We start from the raw sequence: 19,519 nt of genomic DNA, 5'->3' as shown, positions 1-19,519 counted from the left end.
CAAGCCTTCTACCACCAATGACTTTTTAATTACTCTCCTCCCCAGCCTGATGTTTCAAAAGCTCCTGGTCTGTCAGACAAAGGTCATTGTCACAACACTCGGTTTCCGATCTTTGTGAACACAGGGGTTCATACTGCCTGTCCCAGCTGGTAGAACAGCATGAGGCACCGGCATTCAACACCCAGAGATCTGAGCCACAGACTGAGGACAAAGAAACTTAACATTGGGCTCCGCCTGACCAGCTTTATCCCCTAGACCTTTTGAAATATTAAAATTGCTTAGACTCGGGTGCCTGGGTGGCTCAGTTGGTTAAGCGACTGCCTTCGGCTCAGGTCATGATCCTGGAGTTCCGGGATCGAGTCCCACGTCGGGCTCCCTGCTCGGTGGGGAGTCTGCTTCTCCCTCTGACCCTCTTCCCTCTCGTGCTCTCTCTCATTCTCTCTCTCTCAAATAAATAAATAAAATCTTAAAAAAAAAAAAAAAAGCTTAGACTCCTGTCGCTGCCGCCCCAGGTGAGGAGGGTAAGACTGGGTCTACCTGGAAGAAGGCAGAGGAAGGGGAGGGGGTGACAGCAGAAAGAGAAGCCATTCTGGCATTTTCTACCAATGGCCCTGAAGTCTGAGTCCTTCCCTGTGTTGCACCTGCTAATGTCTGACAGCTGATCACTCCTCCGTGACCAGCTCTCACCTACGAGGGCCGAAGTTGGGTGTGGTCGCTGGACAGTTTTTCTGATCTCTCGAACCCCTTCTTGTCCCACGCTGGCTCTAACGTACGTGAATCTGGTGGCTTTGGTTTAGGCCTGAGTCAAATCCTGCCTCTGTACTTACCACCTATGTGACCTGGAGAATTCCATTTTCTGAGCCTATAAAAACGGTTCTTGCAAACCCTCTCATGATTGCTACAAAGATTAGATGAGACAATATGCAACTTCAAGTATATAGTTTCCTCTCTCGATAATGAATGCATCACCACCCCCAGTCACAGACTGTGAGAGCGGGAAAGTCAAGCAGAGATCAACCCCTCACTAGAAAGACGGAGGAAAATGTCCAGAGCAGCTTGCTGGAGACAGCTGAATGCTCACATCTCCCTCCAGTGCCTTCCAGGAACTTTCTCATGGTTTTTGCACCATTGACTTCCCCGGAGTGCAATGAGCTTGATCACCTGGGGACTCGGCTTCCTTCAGTTCTGGAAATGAGGGCATCATCTCTTTGAACGACACTCTCCCCCTTCTCTCCAGGCTCCTCTTCGGGGTCTCCTACCAGATACTGCTCAGGGCTTTCTATTTTGCCCTCTGTGTCTCCTAAATCCTTGCTCATAGTTCTCTTCTCTTTCTCTATCCTGCGTTCCAGGAGCCTCCCCAGTTGTGTCTTCACATTTCAGTCTGCTGCTTCACCTGTCCATAGGGATTTTTGTTGTTCTAATTTAATAACTGTATTTTTCATTTTCACATCTCTCTTTCAAATCTCCTGTGTGTTCACAAAAGCCCATTCTTGCTTCATGGATTCTATTCTTTTTTTTTTATGACTTTAAGATCTGTATTTTTTTTTAAGTTGTGGTAAAATGTACATACCACACAATATTCCATTTTAACCATCTTTAAGCATGCAGTTCAGTGGCATTGAGTACATTCATACTGCCCTGCAACCATCACCACCGTATCTGCTCTAGACCCTGCTTCCAATTCTTTTGAATATGGGCCCCAGATTGGAATTGCTCGATCTCATGGTAATCCTATAATTTTTTGAGGAACCGCCGTTCTGTTTTTCACGGTGGCCGCACTATTTTATATCCCCAGCTGCACAAGGCTTCCAGGTTTTCCACGTGTTGACCAACAGATGAGGTTCTCTGGGTGGTTTGGTAACAATCATCCTAGTGGTATCTCATGGTTTTGATTTGCATTTCCCTAATAATTAATGATACTGAGCAGTTTTCAAGTGCTTATTATCTGTTTATATCTCCTCTTTAGAGAGATGCCTATTTAAGTCCTTTGCCCCCCTCTGAATTGAGTTGTTTTTTTTTTCATTGCCGAGTTTGGGAGTTCTTTATATATTCCAGATATTAATCACTTACCAGATATGTGATTTACGAACACTTTCTCTCATTCTGTGGGTTGCCTTTGTGCTCTGTTGTTAGTGTCCTTTGATGTGCAAAGGTTTTTAAAATTGGTGAAGTCCAGTGTGGTTTCCGTTGTCATTGTTGTCTGTGCATTTGGTATCCTATCCAAGATAGCACTGCCAAATCGAATGTCGGGAAGGTTTTCCCAAATGATCTCTTCCAAGAGTTTCAGGATCTTAGTTCTTATGCTTAGGTCTTTAATCCAGTTTCATTTAATCTTTCCATATGGTGTAAAGATCTACATTTTAAATCGCTTTCAGATTGCTCCAAGACCCGTCCTTCCTCAGGTGTGTCTGTCATTTAGCACAGGCTCTGGAGCCAGCCCATGCGGATTTGAGTCCCACCTCCACTACTTGCCGGCTGTGTGATTGTGAGCAAGTTCCTCAGCCTCTCTGCGCCTCTGTTTCCTCATCTATAAAGTGGGAGTGTTGATCACAGTATGTACCTCATATATTTTTCTATTATATACACAGTATGTACCTCATATACTAAAAGCTCTCAAAGGGTCCCTAACACCTGGAAAAGCGCTCAGAGGGGACCGGTGATCATTACTGACCCTCATGGCACGCACTTTCTCTTGTACTTGGTCACCTTGACCTACGAGCCGTTTTCAGTGGGAACATTCTTCTGCAGGGTCCCATGTGCACGGCAAGTGCATGTGTTGTGAGGATGTCCCCAGGGTCAAATTTATGGCTGCTTCTTGCAGGACCCCCTTAGAAAGGAAGCCATCTGCTGGCTCCCAGCTTGATGGAGGATCAGCTCTCCCCATACAGGCAGCCATGCTGCAGCACTTTGGGCATGGACATACTCTGATTTCCCACATGGGCCCCCACTCACTGTTGCATGAGCTCTCTTTGTCTCCCCAGCATCTGAAGAGTTCCCTTTCTTGCTTTCCACCTCAGCTCTGTATTTTGCATTCTAAAAAGCCCTATTTTGGGACACCTGGGTGGCTCAGTCGGTTAGGTGTCTGCCCTCGGCTCAGGTCATGCTCTCAGGGTCCTGGGATCAAGACCCACATCGGGCTCTCTGCTCATTGGGAAGTCTGCTTCTCCTTCTCTACCTCTGTGCTTGCTCTCTCTCTCTCTCCCCCAAATAAATGAATAAATTTTTTTAAAAAAGCACTATTTTTTAACCCCAAATAGCCAAAGCAATCTTGAGAAAGAAGAATAAAGCTGGAGGCATCACACTTCCTATCTTCAAACTATGTTCCAAAGTCATCGAAATCAAAACAGTATGGTATCAGCATAAAAACAGACACAGAGATCAATGGAACAGAATAGAGAGCCCAGAAATAAACCCACCCATATATGGTCAATATATTTATGACAAAAAAGCCAAGACTATGCCATGGGGAAAGGACAGTTTCTTCAATAAATGGTGTTGGGGAAGCTGGGCAGCCGTATGTGGAGGAATGAAACTGGACCCCTACCTTACACCATATACCAAAAATCAACTGAAAACGGATTAAAGACATGAACATAAAGCCAAAAGGCATAGAACTTCTAGGAGAAAATATAGGGGGTGAGCTCCTAGACATTGGTCTTGGCAAGGATTTTTTGGATTTGACACCAAAAACAAAGACAACAGAAGTAAAAATCAGCAGGTGGGATGACATCAGACTAGAAAGCTCTTACACAGCAAAGTCAATCATCAACAAAATGAAAAGGCAACCTACAGAATGGGAGCAAATATTTGCAAAGTACATATCTGATAAGGGATTAATATCCAAAATATATAAAGAACTCCAAAACAAACAAACATACCAATTAAAAAATGAGCAGAGGAACTGGACAGACATTTTTCCAAAGATGACATACAGATGGCCAACAGGTACATGAAATGGTGCCCAACAGCACTAATCATCAGGAAAATGCAAATCAAAACCACAATTAGAGAGCACCTCATGCCTGGTAGAATGGCCGTTATCAAAAAGACAAGAAATAACAGGTGCTGGCAAGGATGTGGGGAAAAGGGAACTCTTGTGCACTGTTGGTGAGAATGTAAATTGGCAGCCACCGTAGAAAACAGTAATGGATGGGGCACCTGGGTGGCTCAGATGGTTAAGCGTCTGCCTTCGGCTCAGGTCAGGATCCCAGGGTCCTGGGATCGAGGCCCGCATCAGGTTCCTGGCTAAGCGGGGAGCCTGCTTCTCCCTCTCCCTCTGGCTCTCTCCCTGCTCATGCTCTCTCTCTCTCTCTCTGTATCTCTGTGTCTCAAGTGAATAAATAAAATCTTAAAAAAAAAAAAGAAAACGGTATGGAGGTTCCTCAAAAAGTCAAAAACAGAACCACTATATGACCCAGCAACTTCACTCTGGGTATTTATACAAAGAAAATGAAATCGTGGGACGCCTGGGTGGCTCAGTCGGTTAAGCGTCTGCCTTCGGCTCAGGTCATGATCCCAGAGTCCCGGGATCAAGTCCGGGGCTCCCTGCTCAGCGGGGAGTCTGCTTCCCCCTCTCCTTCCACCTGCAGCTCCCCCTGCTTGTGCTTTCTCTCTTTCTCTCTCTCTCTGACAAATAAATAAAATCTTAGAAAAAAAAATGAAATCGCTGTCTTGAAAAGATATCTGCACTCCCATGTTCATTGCAACACAATTTACAATAACCAAGACATGGAAACAACCTAAGTGTCTAATGACAGGTGAATGGATTATGAAAAGGTATACATATGGTATACATTTGCATATACATGTGGTATACATATGAACAAAAAACTGAGCTCATAGACACAGAGAACAGATTAGTCGTTGCCAGAAGCGGGGGTGGGAGGGCCGACAAAATGGGTGAAGGTGGGCAAAAGGCATAAGCTGCTGGTTATAAGATAAATAAGTCCTGGGAAATGTAAGGTAGAGCATGATGACTATTGTTAACGACAACAAAATACTATATTTTATCAAGCATGTCTATATACTTGAAGCAGAACTCAGTTGGCAGCTTAACCAAAAGTGTCACTGATCTTTTTCTTTCTTTGTGTTTTAAATAATTTTGATCATGGCATCATATCTGGAGGGTTATTTGGTCGGTTTCTCTAGGGGATGTCAGCTCATGTGAAGAGGTGAAGCGTCTGGCAGGATGTGGGTGCACCTGGGCCGAGCAGGGAGAGTGAAAGGAACACATGGTGGAGGGCGTGTGAGTGTGGAGGAAAGTGAATCTGAGGAAGAAATCCCAAGGTGAGGTAGATGGGCTCATCTCCCCTAGACTAAGTGTGTCAGGCTAGTGGGGAGTCACCAAGCCTGGCAGAGAGCTGGGGTCCTGCCAGCTGGTGTTCAAACCAGGCTCAGGTACTCAGGGACATGCGTCTTGAATGGAAGGTGCCAGCCACACGTTCCCTGCAGCCCTCTGCCTCCTGTGCTTCTTCCTGCCTGCAAACTCCTAGTGTCGGGCTATCCCTGGGGAAACAGATATAAGGACAAGGGGAAGGGAGGAAGGGTCCTGCATTGCCCTAGGAATGATTACACATCCCGTAAGAGAGAAGAAGGCCAAAAATGAGAACATAAGAGGTCAAGTCAGAAGAACAGGGAGAGACACCTGTGTTTCCAGATTCCAGAGACCCAGGGATGTCACTTCCATGCATCTATCCATCCACTCATCCATTCCTCCATCATCCTACCCACCTTCTCAGAGGTGATGCCAGCCTGTGGAGGGCAGGGTGTCATCAATCCCTGGCCAAGGTCCAAGGGTGGTTCCAACGCCAAGGAAAAGTGACCAATTGGACCAAAATAAGCTTTGGCCTAAAAATCAAGAGCCTGGGTTCTCTTCTTGGTTCTGCCACTAACTAGCTGTGTGAACCAGGTCATGTGGCTTGACCTCAGTCTCCTCACCTGTAAAATGGGAACAGCTGGACCAGAAGGTGGGTGGGGGTTTTCCAGTTCTGACATTCCATGGCAAACCCTTCAGCCCCTGATGTCACAATATGGAGCTAAACCGCGATTGGTCCATAGCCTCACCCAGCTCTGCTGTTCTCTTGGCCATGGACACAAGATGGACTTGCCATGGACCTTCTCTATTTGTCCTCTTCTGTTATGGGCAGCTCTTGCCATGGCTCAGGACCGAGGGTGATCAGAGCTCAGGTGGGGCTGGGACCTGAAGGAACCTGGGACCAGACAAGGGGACCAGTCAGGGGCAGGCCCCTCCCAGGACAGCATGATGCCCACCTCCTTCTCCGCAGACGAGTTCTACAATGAGACCGTGGCAAAGGCGTTCCTGCAGTTTTATGAGCATACCACCCAGGTTGTGTGGAACGAGTTCATGGAGGCCACCTGGAACTATGCCACCAACATCACCAAGAAAAATCGGGAGGAGATGGTGTGGTACCACCTCAACTCCAGCCCCTTCTCCCCTTGCTCTTCTCAGGGATCTGGTCGGGGGGTGGGAGGAAATGGGGGAACCATATTTTCTGCCCCTGTCCAGAGCTAGAGGAAGGAGGGAATCCCCAAAGTACATGTCAAAGCAGGCTGCAAGCTCTGGGCCTCTTGCTGGCCCCGGAAGCAGTCTGGGCAAGAATCTCTTGTTTCTTTCCCCCCGTAAATATTACCTCCTTGCTTTTAAGGACCCAGGCTCCTTCCCTTCTCCCACTTAGCAAATTTCCAGGGATTGTGAACCCTTAAAGTAGGTTTTGGGAGGAGGTTGGAAGGACTGTGACCCTGGAGTTCAATGTGGGGCCCTTCCTCCCTCCCTAAGTCCCCATGATAAGTATGGTGACCCTCATTCCAGCTGCACAAGGACTCAGAGAGGTCCCAGCACATGCTGTACTTTGGCACCCGGGCCCGCCTGTTTAAGACCTCCAGGTTCCACGATGTGGCCGTGAAGCGCATGCTGAGTAAGCTGCAGAACATAGGCAAGGCGGCCCTGCCCCAGGACGAGCTCTGGGAGGTGATGGACGGAGCCCCCAGGTCTCCAGGCACATGCTCCCCACCCCAGGGGTGGGTGGGCTGGGCTGATCGGGGCGGGGATTGGGGGGAAGCCAGGCTGCCTGGGCAGGAGGGAGGTTGGCAGGCAGGGCTAGAGCTTCCTCTGGGGAGAGGAGAGAAACAGAGGCTGGTGGGAAGATGCCTTAGACAGGCCTGCCCCTCCCAGCTGGTGGGGCTTGTGCTGGGGGTGGGCACAAGGGTGCAGGCCTGCTCTAGGTGACACCTGCCCCCCCCCCCAGTACAACAAGCTTCTGGCCTACATGGAGACGACATACAGCATGGCGCAGGTGTGCCTGAGTGAGGGACCCTGCCTGCCCCTGGAGCCTGGTGAGCACCAAAGCCCTGCCCCCATCCAACCCCAGAGTCTCCAGCATCAGCCCCTTCCACAAGCCGACCCCCCCCCACTACCATTGTCCTCCCTGCCCCAATTGCACTCACTTGTTGGTGGGGGAGGGTCTGCAGGTGAGGGCAGGAGGCAGGCAGGAGTGGGAGGGGGCCCACCTTGGCTCCTTTTTCTGGGCGTAGACCTCCAAGAAGTCATGGCCACCTCCCGGGACCAGAAGGAGCTGCTGTGGGCCTGGCAGGGCTGGCGGGACGCTGTGGGTCGTCAGCTTCGCATCACCTTTGAGCGCTACGTGCAGCTCAGCAACAAGGCTGCAAAGCTCAATGGTGAGGCCCCCCCGCCACCGCCGCCCTCCCGGGCCAGCCCAGTCTGTGCAGATGGCATGGGGCACAGGCAGCAGTGGGAAGGGCTAAGCAGAGTCTGCAGAGGGTCAGAGGGTAAGGGCAGTAGTAGGACCTGGAGATGGGGCCCCTGAGACCTGCGGCCGGGGGAAGCAGAGGTGTTTCATTCACCATTGGTCTACAGACATTGCTTGAGCACCTACTGTGTGCCAGGCCCTGGAGAGTTTCTAAGGATTTGTAGGTGAAAACACAGAGAAGGTGTCCGCTCTTCTAGGTAGGGCCTACGGTCTGGGGGACAGACAAGATTCGTGCAAACACACATCTCTGGACAAGTACCGAGAGAGAAGGGGAAGGGGAGGCCTCGAGACACTTCCCCAAGGCCTGAAAGAAGGCAAGCAAGAAGTGAAAGAGCGTCCCAGGCCCCACGATGGGAGGAGCCAGTGTTTGGGAGGATCTGAAAGGAGCCAGGGTGGTCGAGGGCTTGGATGGGTGGGGCTCGAGGTGGGTGTGAGGACCAGGGCCTCATCTGGGTCCTGTTCAACCAGGCACGGTGAGGAGCACGGAGTGTGTACTTTGCCAGGTGCTTTTCCACCCCTGATCTCATCCAATCTGAACAGTGACCTTGGGAGGCACATTTCCCATTTGGCAGATGAAGACCCTGAGGGACAGGGAGGTCAGGTGGCTTCCCCAGAAAGTGCCTGGGTCTCCTGCCTGCCAGGCCAGGGCAGAAGGAAGGGTGGGTGGTGAGTACTTCTGAGCCCCCTCTCCTGTCCTAGGTTACAAAGACATGGGGGCCTTATGGCGGTCCAAGTATGAGTCTGACTCGCTAGAACAGGATCTGGAGCAGCTTTACCAGGAGCTGCAGCCGCTCTACTTGAACCTGCACGCCTATGTGCGCCGGGCCCTGCACCGCCACTACGGGCCCGAGCTTATCGACCCGAGGGGGCCCATCCCTGCTCACCTGCTGGGTAAAGCCCTAGCTGGTAGCAGAGTGGGGTGGGCAGAGCAGGCCTCCAAGCGGGCACCCAGTAAAGGGAGGGATGCTCTCTGGCCTCCTCTGAGCCCCTGCATGCCCTCTTCCAGGGAACATGTGGGCTCAGTCCTGGGTCAACATCTTAGACCTGGTCCTGCCCTTCCCAAGGAAGCCCCCTGAGGATATCACGAAGATCATGAAAAGCCAGGTTAGTACTCGGCCTCCGTCTGCCCCCGCCAGTGCTGCACCCACCCCCCTCCCTGCCCCATTCCCTGGGTAGGGCCCCACGCACCCCCTCTTCCCCACAGCACTGGAAGCCCTCCAAAATGTTCGAAGAGGCGGACAAGTTCTTCACCTCCCTGGGGCTGCTTTCCGCCCCTCCCGACTTCTGGAAAAAATCAATGATGGAAAGGCCAGCCGATGGACGGGAGGTGGAGTGCCACGCCTCCGCCTGGGACTTTTACAACGGCAAGGACTTCAGGTCTCACCCTGCGCCAGCACCACCCTCCCTCCTTTCTCTCTCTCTCTCTCTCTCTCTCTCGCTCTTTTTCCCTTCGGTTTTCTCCCCCTCTGTCTGCCGGTCTTAGGAGGTGTGCAAGGAAGTGTGTGAGCAGGGCTGGAGCCAGGCAGTGGAGGGGAATGTGCGCTGGCAACATAGGCGTGGGGGGCCCGGAGTGAGAAGGGACAGCACCCGAGGCCCTGGTGTCTCCAGCCCAACCACCCCAATCCCTCCATGGAGTCTGAATGCAGAGATCTCCCCTTCTCCCAGGGCCTCCCCATGCTCCTTGACCCCTGCCCTTTAACCCTAGGATAAAGAAGTGCACCGAGGTGACCATAGAAGACCTGCTCTCCATCTTCCACCAGATGGGCCACATCCAGTACTTCTTGCAGTACAAGAACCTCTCTGTGATCTTCCGCGCAGGCGCCAACCCAGCCTTTGAAGAGGCCGTGGGGTCGATGATCACCCTCTCGGCCTCCTCCCACAAGCACCTGCTCAACAGAGGCCTGCTCAGCCACCAGCGCCAGGACTCAGGTGATGGGGACCAAGAGGGCCTTAGCAGGGCAGCCGAGCCTGAGGCTGCCACCGGGGCTCTCTGGGCAAGGCTAAAGGGAGGGAGAGCCGGGGGCCACCTCCTGACTGCCCCCCCTTCCCTAGAGGAGGAGGTCAATTTCCTGATGGGCATTGCCCTGGAGAAGATCGCCTTCATCCCCTTCGCCTACCTGATGGACCTGTTTCGCTGGAAGGTCTTTGATGGCACCATCCGGAAGGATGCCTACAACCAGGAGTGGTGGAACCTCAGGTGGGGAGAGGATGACTGCCCTGGGCTCTCTGCCCCCTGCGCCCCTGCTGGGCTGGGCTTTCCGGTCAGCCTTAAGGGCACTGCCCCTCGCCATGGGATGCTGCTGCCTCTCCTGGGAGGGCAGTTAGGTGTGCCCATGCTGGTGACCTGGCAGCCATGGGGGAGGGAGGGGCCCTGGGTTAGTGTTGGCTGTTCGCTATCACCAGATAAAAGCATCCCTACTAAAGTGGATCTCTACTAAAGGGGATCAGCCTCATGCTGAATCTGGCACCAGCACTGAGCTGACCTCTTAGGGACCTCTAGGGACCCTGGCAGTGGCCCTGCCTGCTCCTGGGTAGCCGGGAAGCTCACACAAGGGTGCACCTGGGCTCCTCCAAGAACAAAACATTGACCACTGGGCAGGCCCACCTGCTCCTCCTCTCTCTTCCAGTTCCCACCAGTGGGGTTAGCAGAAGGGTGTTTGGTGCCCTGAGTTCTTTCCCTTCCGTGGAAAGAGTCCGCATGGGAGAGAGGCAAGCCCACTGCCCCTTTTCCTGCCGCCCCAACACACACACATGACTGCCTCTGGTTTAGCATCCTTAGGCATGTCCAAGGTCAGAACTGGCGCCGAAAGAGCCCGCCACCAGTCAGGTAGCACCACTCTTGGGGGTGAGGGGCGTCCATGGTGCATCTCCTCACCGACCACTGGCTGTCTGATGGGATAATGAATGCCCATGGCCAGGGCGCTCCATCTCCACCAGGCCTCAGACTGACCTGCTCGAGTCTGCCAGCCACAGCATGGTTTGGGGTGACCGTAAAGGGGCTGCCTGCTCTGCACGAGGCCCTTATGTTTCTTTGAACCTGTGCAACATCTCATGGTCATTCACAGGAGAAGAATGTGTGACCAGCCCATGGTCACGTCACGGCAACTGAGGGTGGCAAAGCTGGGTGCTCCTCTCTTCGTCCACTCACCCTCCTACCCCCACCCCAAATTCAGGCCCCAGCATTACTGGTGAGGTTGGCAGGGTCTTGACCTTGTACTCCTCCAAGGGCAACCCCCACCAGCCATCTGGTGTACCTGCAGGGGCCCTTTCCCTCCCTGGGTCAACTGCACCCACCACAACCAATGGTGGAAACCAGGGGCGAAGGGAGAGAGGTGGCAAGTTCCTGGGCCTGAACAAGGCAGCCTCTGTCAACTGGGAGAGCCAGCAGCTGACTGTCAACCCCAGAGAATGGTTCAGAGGTGACCAGTGGGCCAATAGTCAATGAGAACTTTTCATAGACTTTGTCTCATCCCCAAAGATGGGTCATTTTACCCCCATCTTACAGACGTTTTGCAACAGGGCTCAGTGACAATTAGTAACTTTCCCACAGTCACACAGCACAGAGGGTTAATGGGATCTGAAAGTTAATGGGAGCTGCCAATGACTAGTTCTGTGATCTCCCACCAGTTCCCTGACCTCCAAACTTTGGTCTCCTCATCTGTAAACTGGGAATAATAACAGCATTATGCCTCAGAGATGCTATTCTGTTTTCTTCTTGGCACTTCTTGCCAGATGAAATGACCTTGTGGATTGGTCTCTAACCGTCTCCATCATTAAGATTATAAGCAAGACCTTGCTTAGCCCATTCCCTCCCAAGTCCCCAGAACCATGACAGTGTCAAGTGAGTTTGTGTGAAGAGCTTAGCACGGTTCCTCCACAGAGGAAGTCAGTGTTAACTACTGCTACTGTTTGATTCTGATTCCCAATCCCACGTGTTTTCAACTCATTTATTTAATCTATAAAAATGCATTAAGTGTCCTGTGTCTGCCAAGTCCACTTTGGTAACTATGCAAGTGCTTCCAGGGGAAAAGGTTTTGAGAACTCAGCTGGATGGTACCAGCCCCCCGTTCTCCCTGGCAGGTTGAAGTACCAGGGCCTGTGCCCCCCCGTCCCTCGGACGGAGGACGACTTTGACCCCGGTGCCAAGTTCCACATCTCTGCCAGCATGCCCTATATACGGTAATGGTCTGGGCCCCTGCCAGCAGAAGCAGCTCTGGGAGTTGGGGGTTGGGGGATATGGGAACCAGGCTGAGGATTCCCAGGAAGGCCCTAGATCCAAATGCTCCCCCCAGATCTCCTCCACTGGGTCACACAGCCTCCGGAGGGCCCCACCCTAGGATAACTTGGGCTTTTAGATCAGATCCTGTGTGGAGGGCAGAGTTGTTGGGAATATTCTAAAGCATCTGTACTGTCCCCAAGAGGAGGGTGGGAAAGAAGAAGGTAAGGGTTGGTTCAGAAGGCTAAGAAGGAGAGCCCCTGGCTGAGGCGGGGCCTTGCCGAAGGAGTCTCCGCCCAGGAAGACTGGGCCCTGGCAGAGCCCTCAGGCCCCTGCCCATCAGAGCCGCCAGGCTCCAAATGGCCCTGGACTTTCCACCACTGGCACCAGCTCCCCAGCCTGCCCTCCCGTTCCTCTACCCAGGTACTTCATCAGCCTCGTGCTCCAGTTCCAGTTCCACGAAGCTTTGTGCAAGGCCTCGGGTCACGTGGGCCCACCACACCGGTGTGACATCTATAACTCCAAGATGGCTGGGAAGCTCCTGGAGTGAGTGCTCTCCTCCCTCATCTGTTCTCAGCTTCCCTGACCCTTGCTGGACGCCTGCCCCTGGCCCCCTCTCTTCACCAGGCCACCCTAGGCACCCCAAGCAGGCCTCATTGACCTTAGAGTTTAGTGGAAGTTCTTCCTTGTGTCAGACTGCAGTCTCTCCTACAATAATTGAAGCCCATTTCCTTGTGTGTAGCCCCTCGTGGTCAGAGAGACTAACCTCTCCTGAGCTCTCTCTCTCTCTCTCTCTCTCTCTCTCACACACACAGAGTCATTCTCATACCCACACACTCGCACACAAACTTGCACACACTCACTACTACGCCCTCCCTCACTCACCTGTGCCCATGTGTGCGCGAACACACACACACGCGCGCGCGCGTGCCAATAAACTGTCCCAGATGGGAAGTCACTGCTGGAGTCCGGCCTCAGCCCCCAGACTTCCATACGAATCCCTTCATCCTTCCCTCCCAAGGGGCTCGCCTATCCTCGGCAGCATTTAATGCACCCTTGGCGCACACCGCTCTTCCCATCTCTTTTTGGGGTGCCCGGATGCAGCTCCCAGGCCGATGCAGGTTGCTTTCATACCAACCTTTGGAATGCTCTGGTCAGCGTGTGGTCCACTTTGACTCCCTAACTCCCAATATTTTTTCCTGCACTTGGTCCCCAGCTATCCTTTTCATTCCTGCCTCTGAGGAGGTAGTTTTGTCCTGAAGCAAACGTGGAGGGGTGGGAGGCTGACCCGATGGTAGGGAGCATTTGCTATTAGAGGCTGGGCTCTCTAAGGAGCGTTCTTACAAGGTCTCACGTGAGCAGCTCATAACTTGCAAAGTGGATATGATTAGCCACATTTCATAAATAATGAAACTAAAGCTAAGAGAGATAATATAATTGCCCATCACTGATCTAGCAAGTGGCAAAATCAGGCTTTGAGTCCCAAACTGACTCCAGAGCACATTCTCATTCACACTGTTGCTTCCACCAATCAAGGGATACAGGTCTGGTGAGGTTAGACCCGGGTCAGCAGGCTCCAAGATCAGTGCTCCAACCACTGGGATGCAGAGCTCACCCACTGACATGGTCTTTTCCCCACCAATTTTCAACCCCTTTCGGTGGGTCCATTTCCCTAACTGGTCAAGGTCATCTTGAGTTTTATTCCTGTCTCCCAGAGGATTAACATAGCCACATAATTTAGTATCCTCTGCGAATTTAATGAGCATATGTGTGATTCCACCACGGATTTTGTCAGTAACCACCAGGCCAGATGGGGTTGCAGGACTGATCCCCTGGCTTTGCTCCCAGGGAGGGCTGCACCTTGCATGACGATTATCAACCTAGTCTGTTTGCTTTTCCATCTTTTCACACTACAAGGGTTTATGATAGCCAACTGCCCATGTCTGAGCTTTGCTGAATGTGTGGAACATAAGGGGCCTCTCTGCTCTCTGCATTCACGTCTCTGGCCTCCCATCATTTATTTATTCAGCAAACATTTACTTGTGCACGTGCCAATCAGCCTGCCCTGTGTCCAGCAGGGGGCAATGGGCCACAAGATAAATCAATAACCATAATACAAGAAAGGAGTTAGCGCAGTAGGAAAGGGCCTTGGTGAACATGCAGAGGAAGAGGAGGTCATGCTGGGGACCAGGAAGGGATCTCTGTCCCCAAAAGCAGAAGTGCAAGAAATGGCAGACATCTGTTTTCTATACATCAACTTACTTTTAACTCTGAGCCTTCACCACTTGATTGGTGGGGCATTTGACCTCGGTCATTCGCCCCACCCCCTGTCCTACCACTACCCCAGGGCACACAAGGCTCCCAGGATCTGACTCGGCACCAAAGCACCTGCCAGTCAACACAGGTCATTGTTCACCCATCCTCACATGTGGCCATCCAGATACCTGGATGCCAGGGAAGACCCCAAGTTTTCCAGGTTTAGGACTTTGAATGCTATCTTCTGGGCAGAGGGCAGAGGAAAGGGCTCTGAGAAAGGGGAATGTCCTGAGCTTTGGAGAAATGAGACAGAGCAGAGTGGAATATAGGTTGTGTGTGCGGGGTGAGTGCTTGCAGAGAAGGGGGAAGGGGGAGAGCAAGATTCTTGGCTGCTCTTTTACCTCATATATCTTAGAATTTGACTCATCTTCCTATATGTGATTGCTCTGGGTTGGTTCTGCTGGGAATGGAGAGTTGAAGTGGATTTGGTCCAAGTTCCCATAGCCCTTGGCTCATCCGTCCAGCCATGGTAGGCCTGACCTTGTCCATGGGGCCCACTGCAGCCGCTGTGGAGTTGAGGATTCTAGTTACCACCTTTGCAAGTCTCCTGTGCTGGCCACGTTGGCTGTGGGCTGGGTTTGGGTCAAACTCCTGTCCCACTGAGTCTGAAGGAGTATTTCTAAATGGGTAGACTCAGTGGTCAAAACTTTTCTCTCCTCAGGTCCTTCCTTTCTCACAGGACCCCGCATCTGATAAAATCCTCTTACCTGAAGTTAGTTGTGGGGTTTTGTTTTGTTTTTCTTTTAGCCTTCATGACTTTTCTCCTGCATTTCTCTCGGATCTTAACTACATTTTTTCCCTAGCAGTTTCTGTCAAGGATCCCCTAGCCTTTAGTTTCCCCCCTCATTCTTTCTCCATTGCTTATGAAATGATGCATACAAGTGTGCGCACGCTACAAGGCCCCCCCCTTCACTACCATTATTGGCTTAATCTGCACCACAGTGAAAAGTGGGTATTAATGGGGCCCATTTTGCTGATGGAGAAACTGAGGCTAAGAGGAGTTGAGTTGATTGCCTGAGGTTATACGGCCCATAAGTAGCACTGCTGAGTCTTGAACCTGGGTCCTGTTGGTCTAGACTCCACCATCTGACTTGTGCGCCTCTAGAGCCCATCTCTCTCCTGGTCAGATGGGGACGCAGATTAAGAAGGATCAACATATGCCCCCCACCGCCTCGGCAGGGGGCCCTAGTGGGGAGCAGCCTGGAGCCCTGGCTTCAGCAAACTCTGTGCCCCCACCAAGCCTCAGGCTGGTCCCCCTGCCACCAAACACCAGGTGTGCTTGGTGACACCTGACATTAGTACAGCGCTGCAGGCAATACACAGAGCACATCCCACGCTTGCCATCTCCCTAATCCTCCCAAACACTCCCCACGAGACCAGAAAGGAGCGGCCCCTCCTCCTACTGACACAGAGCACCTCATGGGAAACAGCATCTCAAGACTTTATGCCTATCTGAGTCCAGGAGAATAATGATCATCACAGTGGCGGTAATAATAATCAGCCGCTAACATTTATCGTCCATCTACTATGATCCCAGCATTGTGTCCATTTAATCATCATGCCAACCCTAGGAGGTAGTACTGTTATCTCCATTTTATGAATATGGACACTGAGACTCAGAGAGGTTAAGTCACTGGCCCAAAGCCCCACAGGATTCAAACCCAGGTCGGTCTTATTTCAGAGCTCGTGATTTTATCCACGGCGCTGAGCTCTATGGGAAGAGTCTGGCTGGCAAAGCTGTAGGGCCACGGTGGGGCACACAGAGGGCTCCCAGCAGCACCAGCTGATGCTCCCACACAGCCTCACAGCTATATCCACTCTCCCAGAGATATCCTAAAGCTGGGCTCAAGCAAGCCCTGGCCAGAAGTCCTGCAGAAGATAACTGGGCAGACTGAAGTGTCCACAAAGGCCCTCATGACCTACTTCAAACCCCTGCTGAACTGGCTGGTCACCGAGAACGTGCGGCAGGGGGAGATCCTGGGCTGGCCAGACTTCAGCTGTACCTTTGAAGGTTTGATCATCTGACCCTGGTACTAGGTCTGGTACAGCCCCAAGCCCTACCCTAGCCTGCCCTGGGCCAGTCCCTACCCCAACCCAGCCTTAACCCCTAGCTTACCTATGACCTGGCTTGAACAAGCAATAGCCCTGTGGCCACGTGACCCTGTCTGCACCTGATGCAGCCTTGGCCAAGACTGCAGCCCACGGCCCAGCCACTGGCTCAGTTGCTTCCTTGCACACTGTTCAGCTAGTGGGCCAGGTTGGCATCTGAGCACAGGGTGGGGTTCTTTCCTCCTGACCCTTGCATGGAGCCACCACTGGGCACCATGGGGACGTAGCCCTAACTAGGCCCATATCCTCCTCTCTCCCTTCTACTCCTCTTTCTCACCCTCCTTCCAGGGCAAGGCCCTCACCTATGGCTTGAAAGGTAGGTGCCTGAGGCTGAGGGAGGAGGCCAGTGGCAGTCAGGTACTCTGATTTCCATGGGGCACCCCAGAGCTCGCTCCCTCCTTCTGCCTGCTCTACAAGACTCCCATGTCTTCCACAGGAAAAAACACAGACAAAGTGACATTTCTGAGTCTGGAGCTGGACCCTGACCAGGCCAAATTTGGGCAGTGGGTGTTGCTGGCCCTCAGCTTGGTCATGTTCCTGGTGGCCCTACTGCTGGCCCACAGGTTGTACTCCCTGGAAAAAAGGTCACTGTCCCAGGACACCGATGCCCAGGACACCAGTTCACGGAACTCCAGTGCCCCTGAGACACAGCCCAAGGCCTCCTTCCTGGGCGTAGCCATGGAGTCCTGCCTAGTTGCCAAAAAACAGTGGATCCTCCTGGGCCTCTGCCTCATCCTGACGCTGTGCTCAATCATCCTGACCATTCGGATTTTCACACAGCACTACAGGAAGACTCCGTGGATGAGAGCTGAATGGTGGAGCTGGGACTAGACACCAGTACAACTGGTGAGGCTGGAGGGCAAGAGCAGGGTGGCCAAGGCAGAGAGGACTGGGGGGCTGGGGAGGGGATAGCTTGCATGCATAGTGTCCAGCTGCAATTGGGTGCAGCTGTGGCCGATCTGGGTACGTGGACGTTTGTAACTGTGTCTGGAACTCATGTATGTGAAGCCATGTGTATAGGCTACTGACTCTGTGTAATTCCATGAATGCCCTGGGTTCCAGACCAACCTCCCTCCCCTAGGGAGGGCTCAAGAACCATGTTTTTAGTGACCCAGTGACTGTGTCCCTCCAATCCAGCCCCCACCCCCAATTCATGCCCCAAACTGTTCTTCACACAGCCTTGTTTTCTTCAGGAGCCCAACTGTGGGGCTGGGCCAGGACTGCAGTGCCCAAGAAACGTCCTCTCTGGCTAGAAACAGGACACTGCTTCAGTCCCCTTATAAAATGTATTCAAGTAGAACTGGACATTCTGTACAAATCATTGGTGCCCAGTTCGTGAGCATTGTGCTCTGTATGCTATCCAGCACATTTTCCTGCTGATCCTCTGGCCTACCCTGTGTTGGGCTGCATAATCCAGCCCCCAAAGCTGCTTGTCAGCTGTGTGAGATGGAAGTATCCTCACAAACTACCCCATGGCCCTCCCTGCCCCAGTCCAGGCCCTCCTAAATGGAGACAGTGGGTAGCCTGGGCACCAAGCCAGGCTTGATTAATGATTGACTTCTTTAATATTTAAACAAAGCTCATCTCCAGCCACTCTGCTCCAGAGATGGCCTTGTTCAACACACACACCTGCTGCCTGGCCTGTTGCCCTGGGGATGGAGCACAAGGCAAACAGCACCTTTCCAGGCTCAGTGGGGGAGGGGCAAATGGGATGGAGAGAGCTGTAGGAGGGCATTTGGGAAATAAGTACTCTAGGGACAAGCTTGAGAAGAGAGAGAGAAGGCCTCTGCTCCTTCCCCTTCTAGCCCTTTCTTTCCAGCCCAGGTCTGCCCACCACAGGGATGCCACATCCAATATATGTAGGCTCAGAGTTTGGACTGAGGCCCCAAGGCTGAAAATCAGTACCTGTCAGAGATTAGGGAAGTCTTGAGGCAAGTAACATCATAGCAGTAACCACAGAGATGGGGCACTAGGGCTAATGTTGAGTTGGTGGGAGGGTGGTCAAAAGATGGGACTGGCTCTGTCTAGATTAAGGATCTGAACCTAGAAGTTAAGGGTTCAGGGGACAAGAGGGGACTGGGCTAAGATCTCCATGGACCCTACCTCTGCCCCAGGTTTCAAGAAGTCTTCTTGAGCTCTAGCTGAACCCAAGAAATTCCTGCTCTGACTGCAGGCTCCACAGCACTCTTGTTTGATGTGTCTGTCAGTGGTCTGACTTTGCTGTGCTGTAATGTCCTTACTTGTCCCCATTACTAGCTGTTAGCTCTGTAAGGGCAGGACACCCATCATCAGGAGTGTGCCTCTGCATAATATCTTTAGCCAGCACAGACCATAGAACATGGTGGAGACTTGTTGCCTGGCCTGTTGCCGTGTTTGAATGAGAAAGTGAATGAATGAGTATCCCACTGCCCAAGTCCCTCCTCAGAGCTCAGCATCCTGCTCTGAGCCCACGAGAAACAGTCCCACCTTTCCTCCACAGCCAGCCTGCACCCCCAAATAAGGGGCAGCCAGAACAACTCTGCCCCCTTAGGAGGCCACACTTGCAGCCCTCCCATTCCCCAGCCACAGTGGGCCCCAACCAGGCCCCCATCAGGCATTGTGGCTCTGCATGGCAAAAGCATACCCAGCCCAGGACTCCAAGCCTCTCATCTGGACTCCAGCAAAAACCTCACTGAGCCTCCTTGTCCATCCTCTCTCCCTCACCCGCCATTGTAAAATTTCTTTCACTGGCATATTTCCTTCGTGTCTAATTGCTTAAGAACTTGGTTGTCCATCAATTAAATCTAGATGTTCAAAATGGCATCTGAGGGTCTTTATCAATTCCCCTTTTGTCCAAACCTCACCTCTCCCGTGGCCCAGCTCAGCCCCTTTGCACTGATTCCACCATTGGCCTTTGCCTAAGGTGCATACCCCATTTGAATGCTTGCTTTCCAAGGCCTGACTCAAAACTGTTCACTGGACCCTCTGCAAAGCTCCAAGACCACCGAGATGCTCAGTGAATAGTGATCCCCTTCTCTCCCTACTCTCCGAGAAGCCTCTTTCAATAAACCTCACCCCATCCCCATCTGCTCTTCTAGTGTATTCATTTTCA

At 52.3% G+C, this 19,519-nt stretch overlaps 1 protein-coding gene across 1 annotated transcript; it reads left to right on the top strand.

Annotated features, from left to right (window-relative positions):
* Positions 1-6,097: 6,097 nt before the first annotated feature.
* On the top strand, positions 6,098-19,225 carry LOC112837733 (angiotensin-converting enzyme-like protein Ace3). Its single transcript, XM_025890289.2, is given in 16 exon segments — positions 6,098-6,118; positions 6,120-6,186; positions 6,285-6,421; positions 6,830-6,988; positions 7,266-7,353; positions 7,552-7,695; positions 8,487-8,678; positions 8,794-8,891; positions 8,992-9,164; positions 9,493-9,716; positions 9,840-9,984; positions 11,868-11,966; positions 12,427-12,549; positions 16,146-16,330; positions 16,865-17,274; positions 18,908-19,225. Coding segments are annotated over 15 exon segments (2,250 nt in total). The 3' UTR covers positions 17,260-17,274; positions 18,908-19,225.
* Positions 19,226-19,519: the final 294 nt, after the last annotated feature.

The sequence above is a fragment of the Callorhinus ursinus genome, unplaced genomic scaffold, assembly GCF_003265705.2.
Source record: "Callorhinus ursinus isolate GAN/ISIS: 27379988/994484 unplaced genomic scaffold, GSC_fseal_2.0 scaffold50, whole genome shotgun sequence".
Lineage (NCBI taxonomy): Eukaryota > Metazoa > Chordata > Mammalia > Carnivora > Otariidae > Callorhinus > Callorhinus ursinus.
The sequence above is the reverse complement of the archived record's forward strand: the minus strand, read 5'-3'. Positions and strand labels throughout refer to the sequence as shown.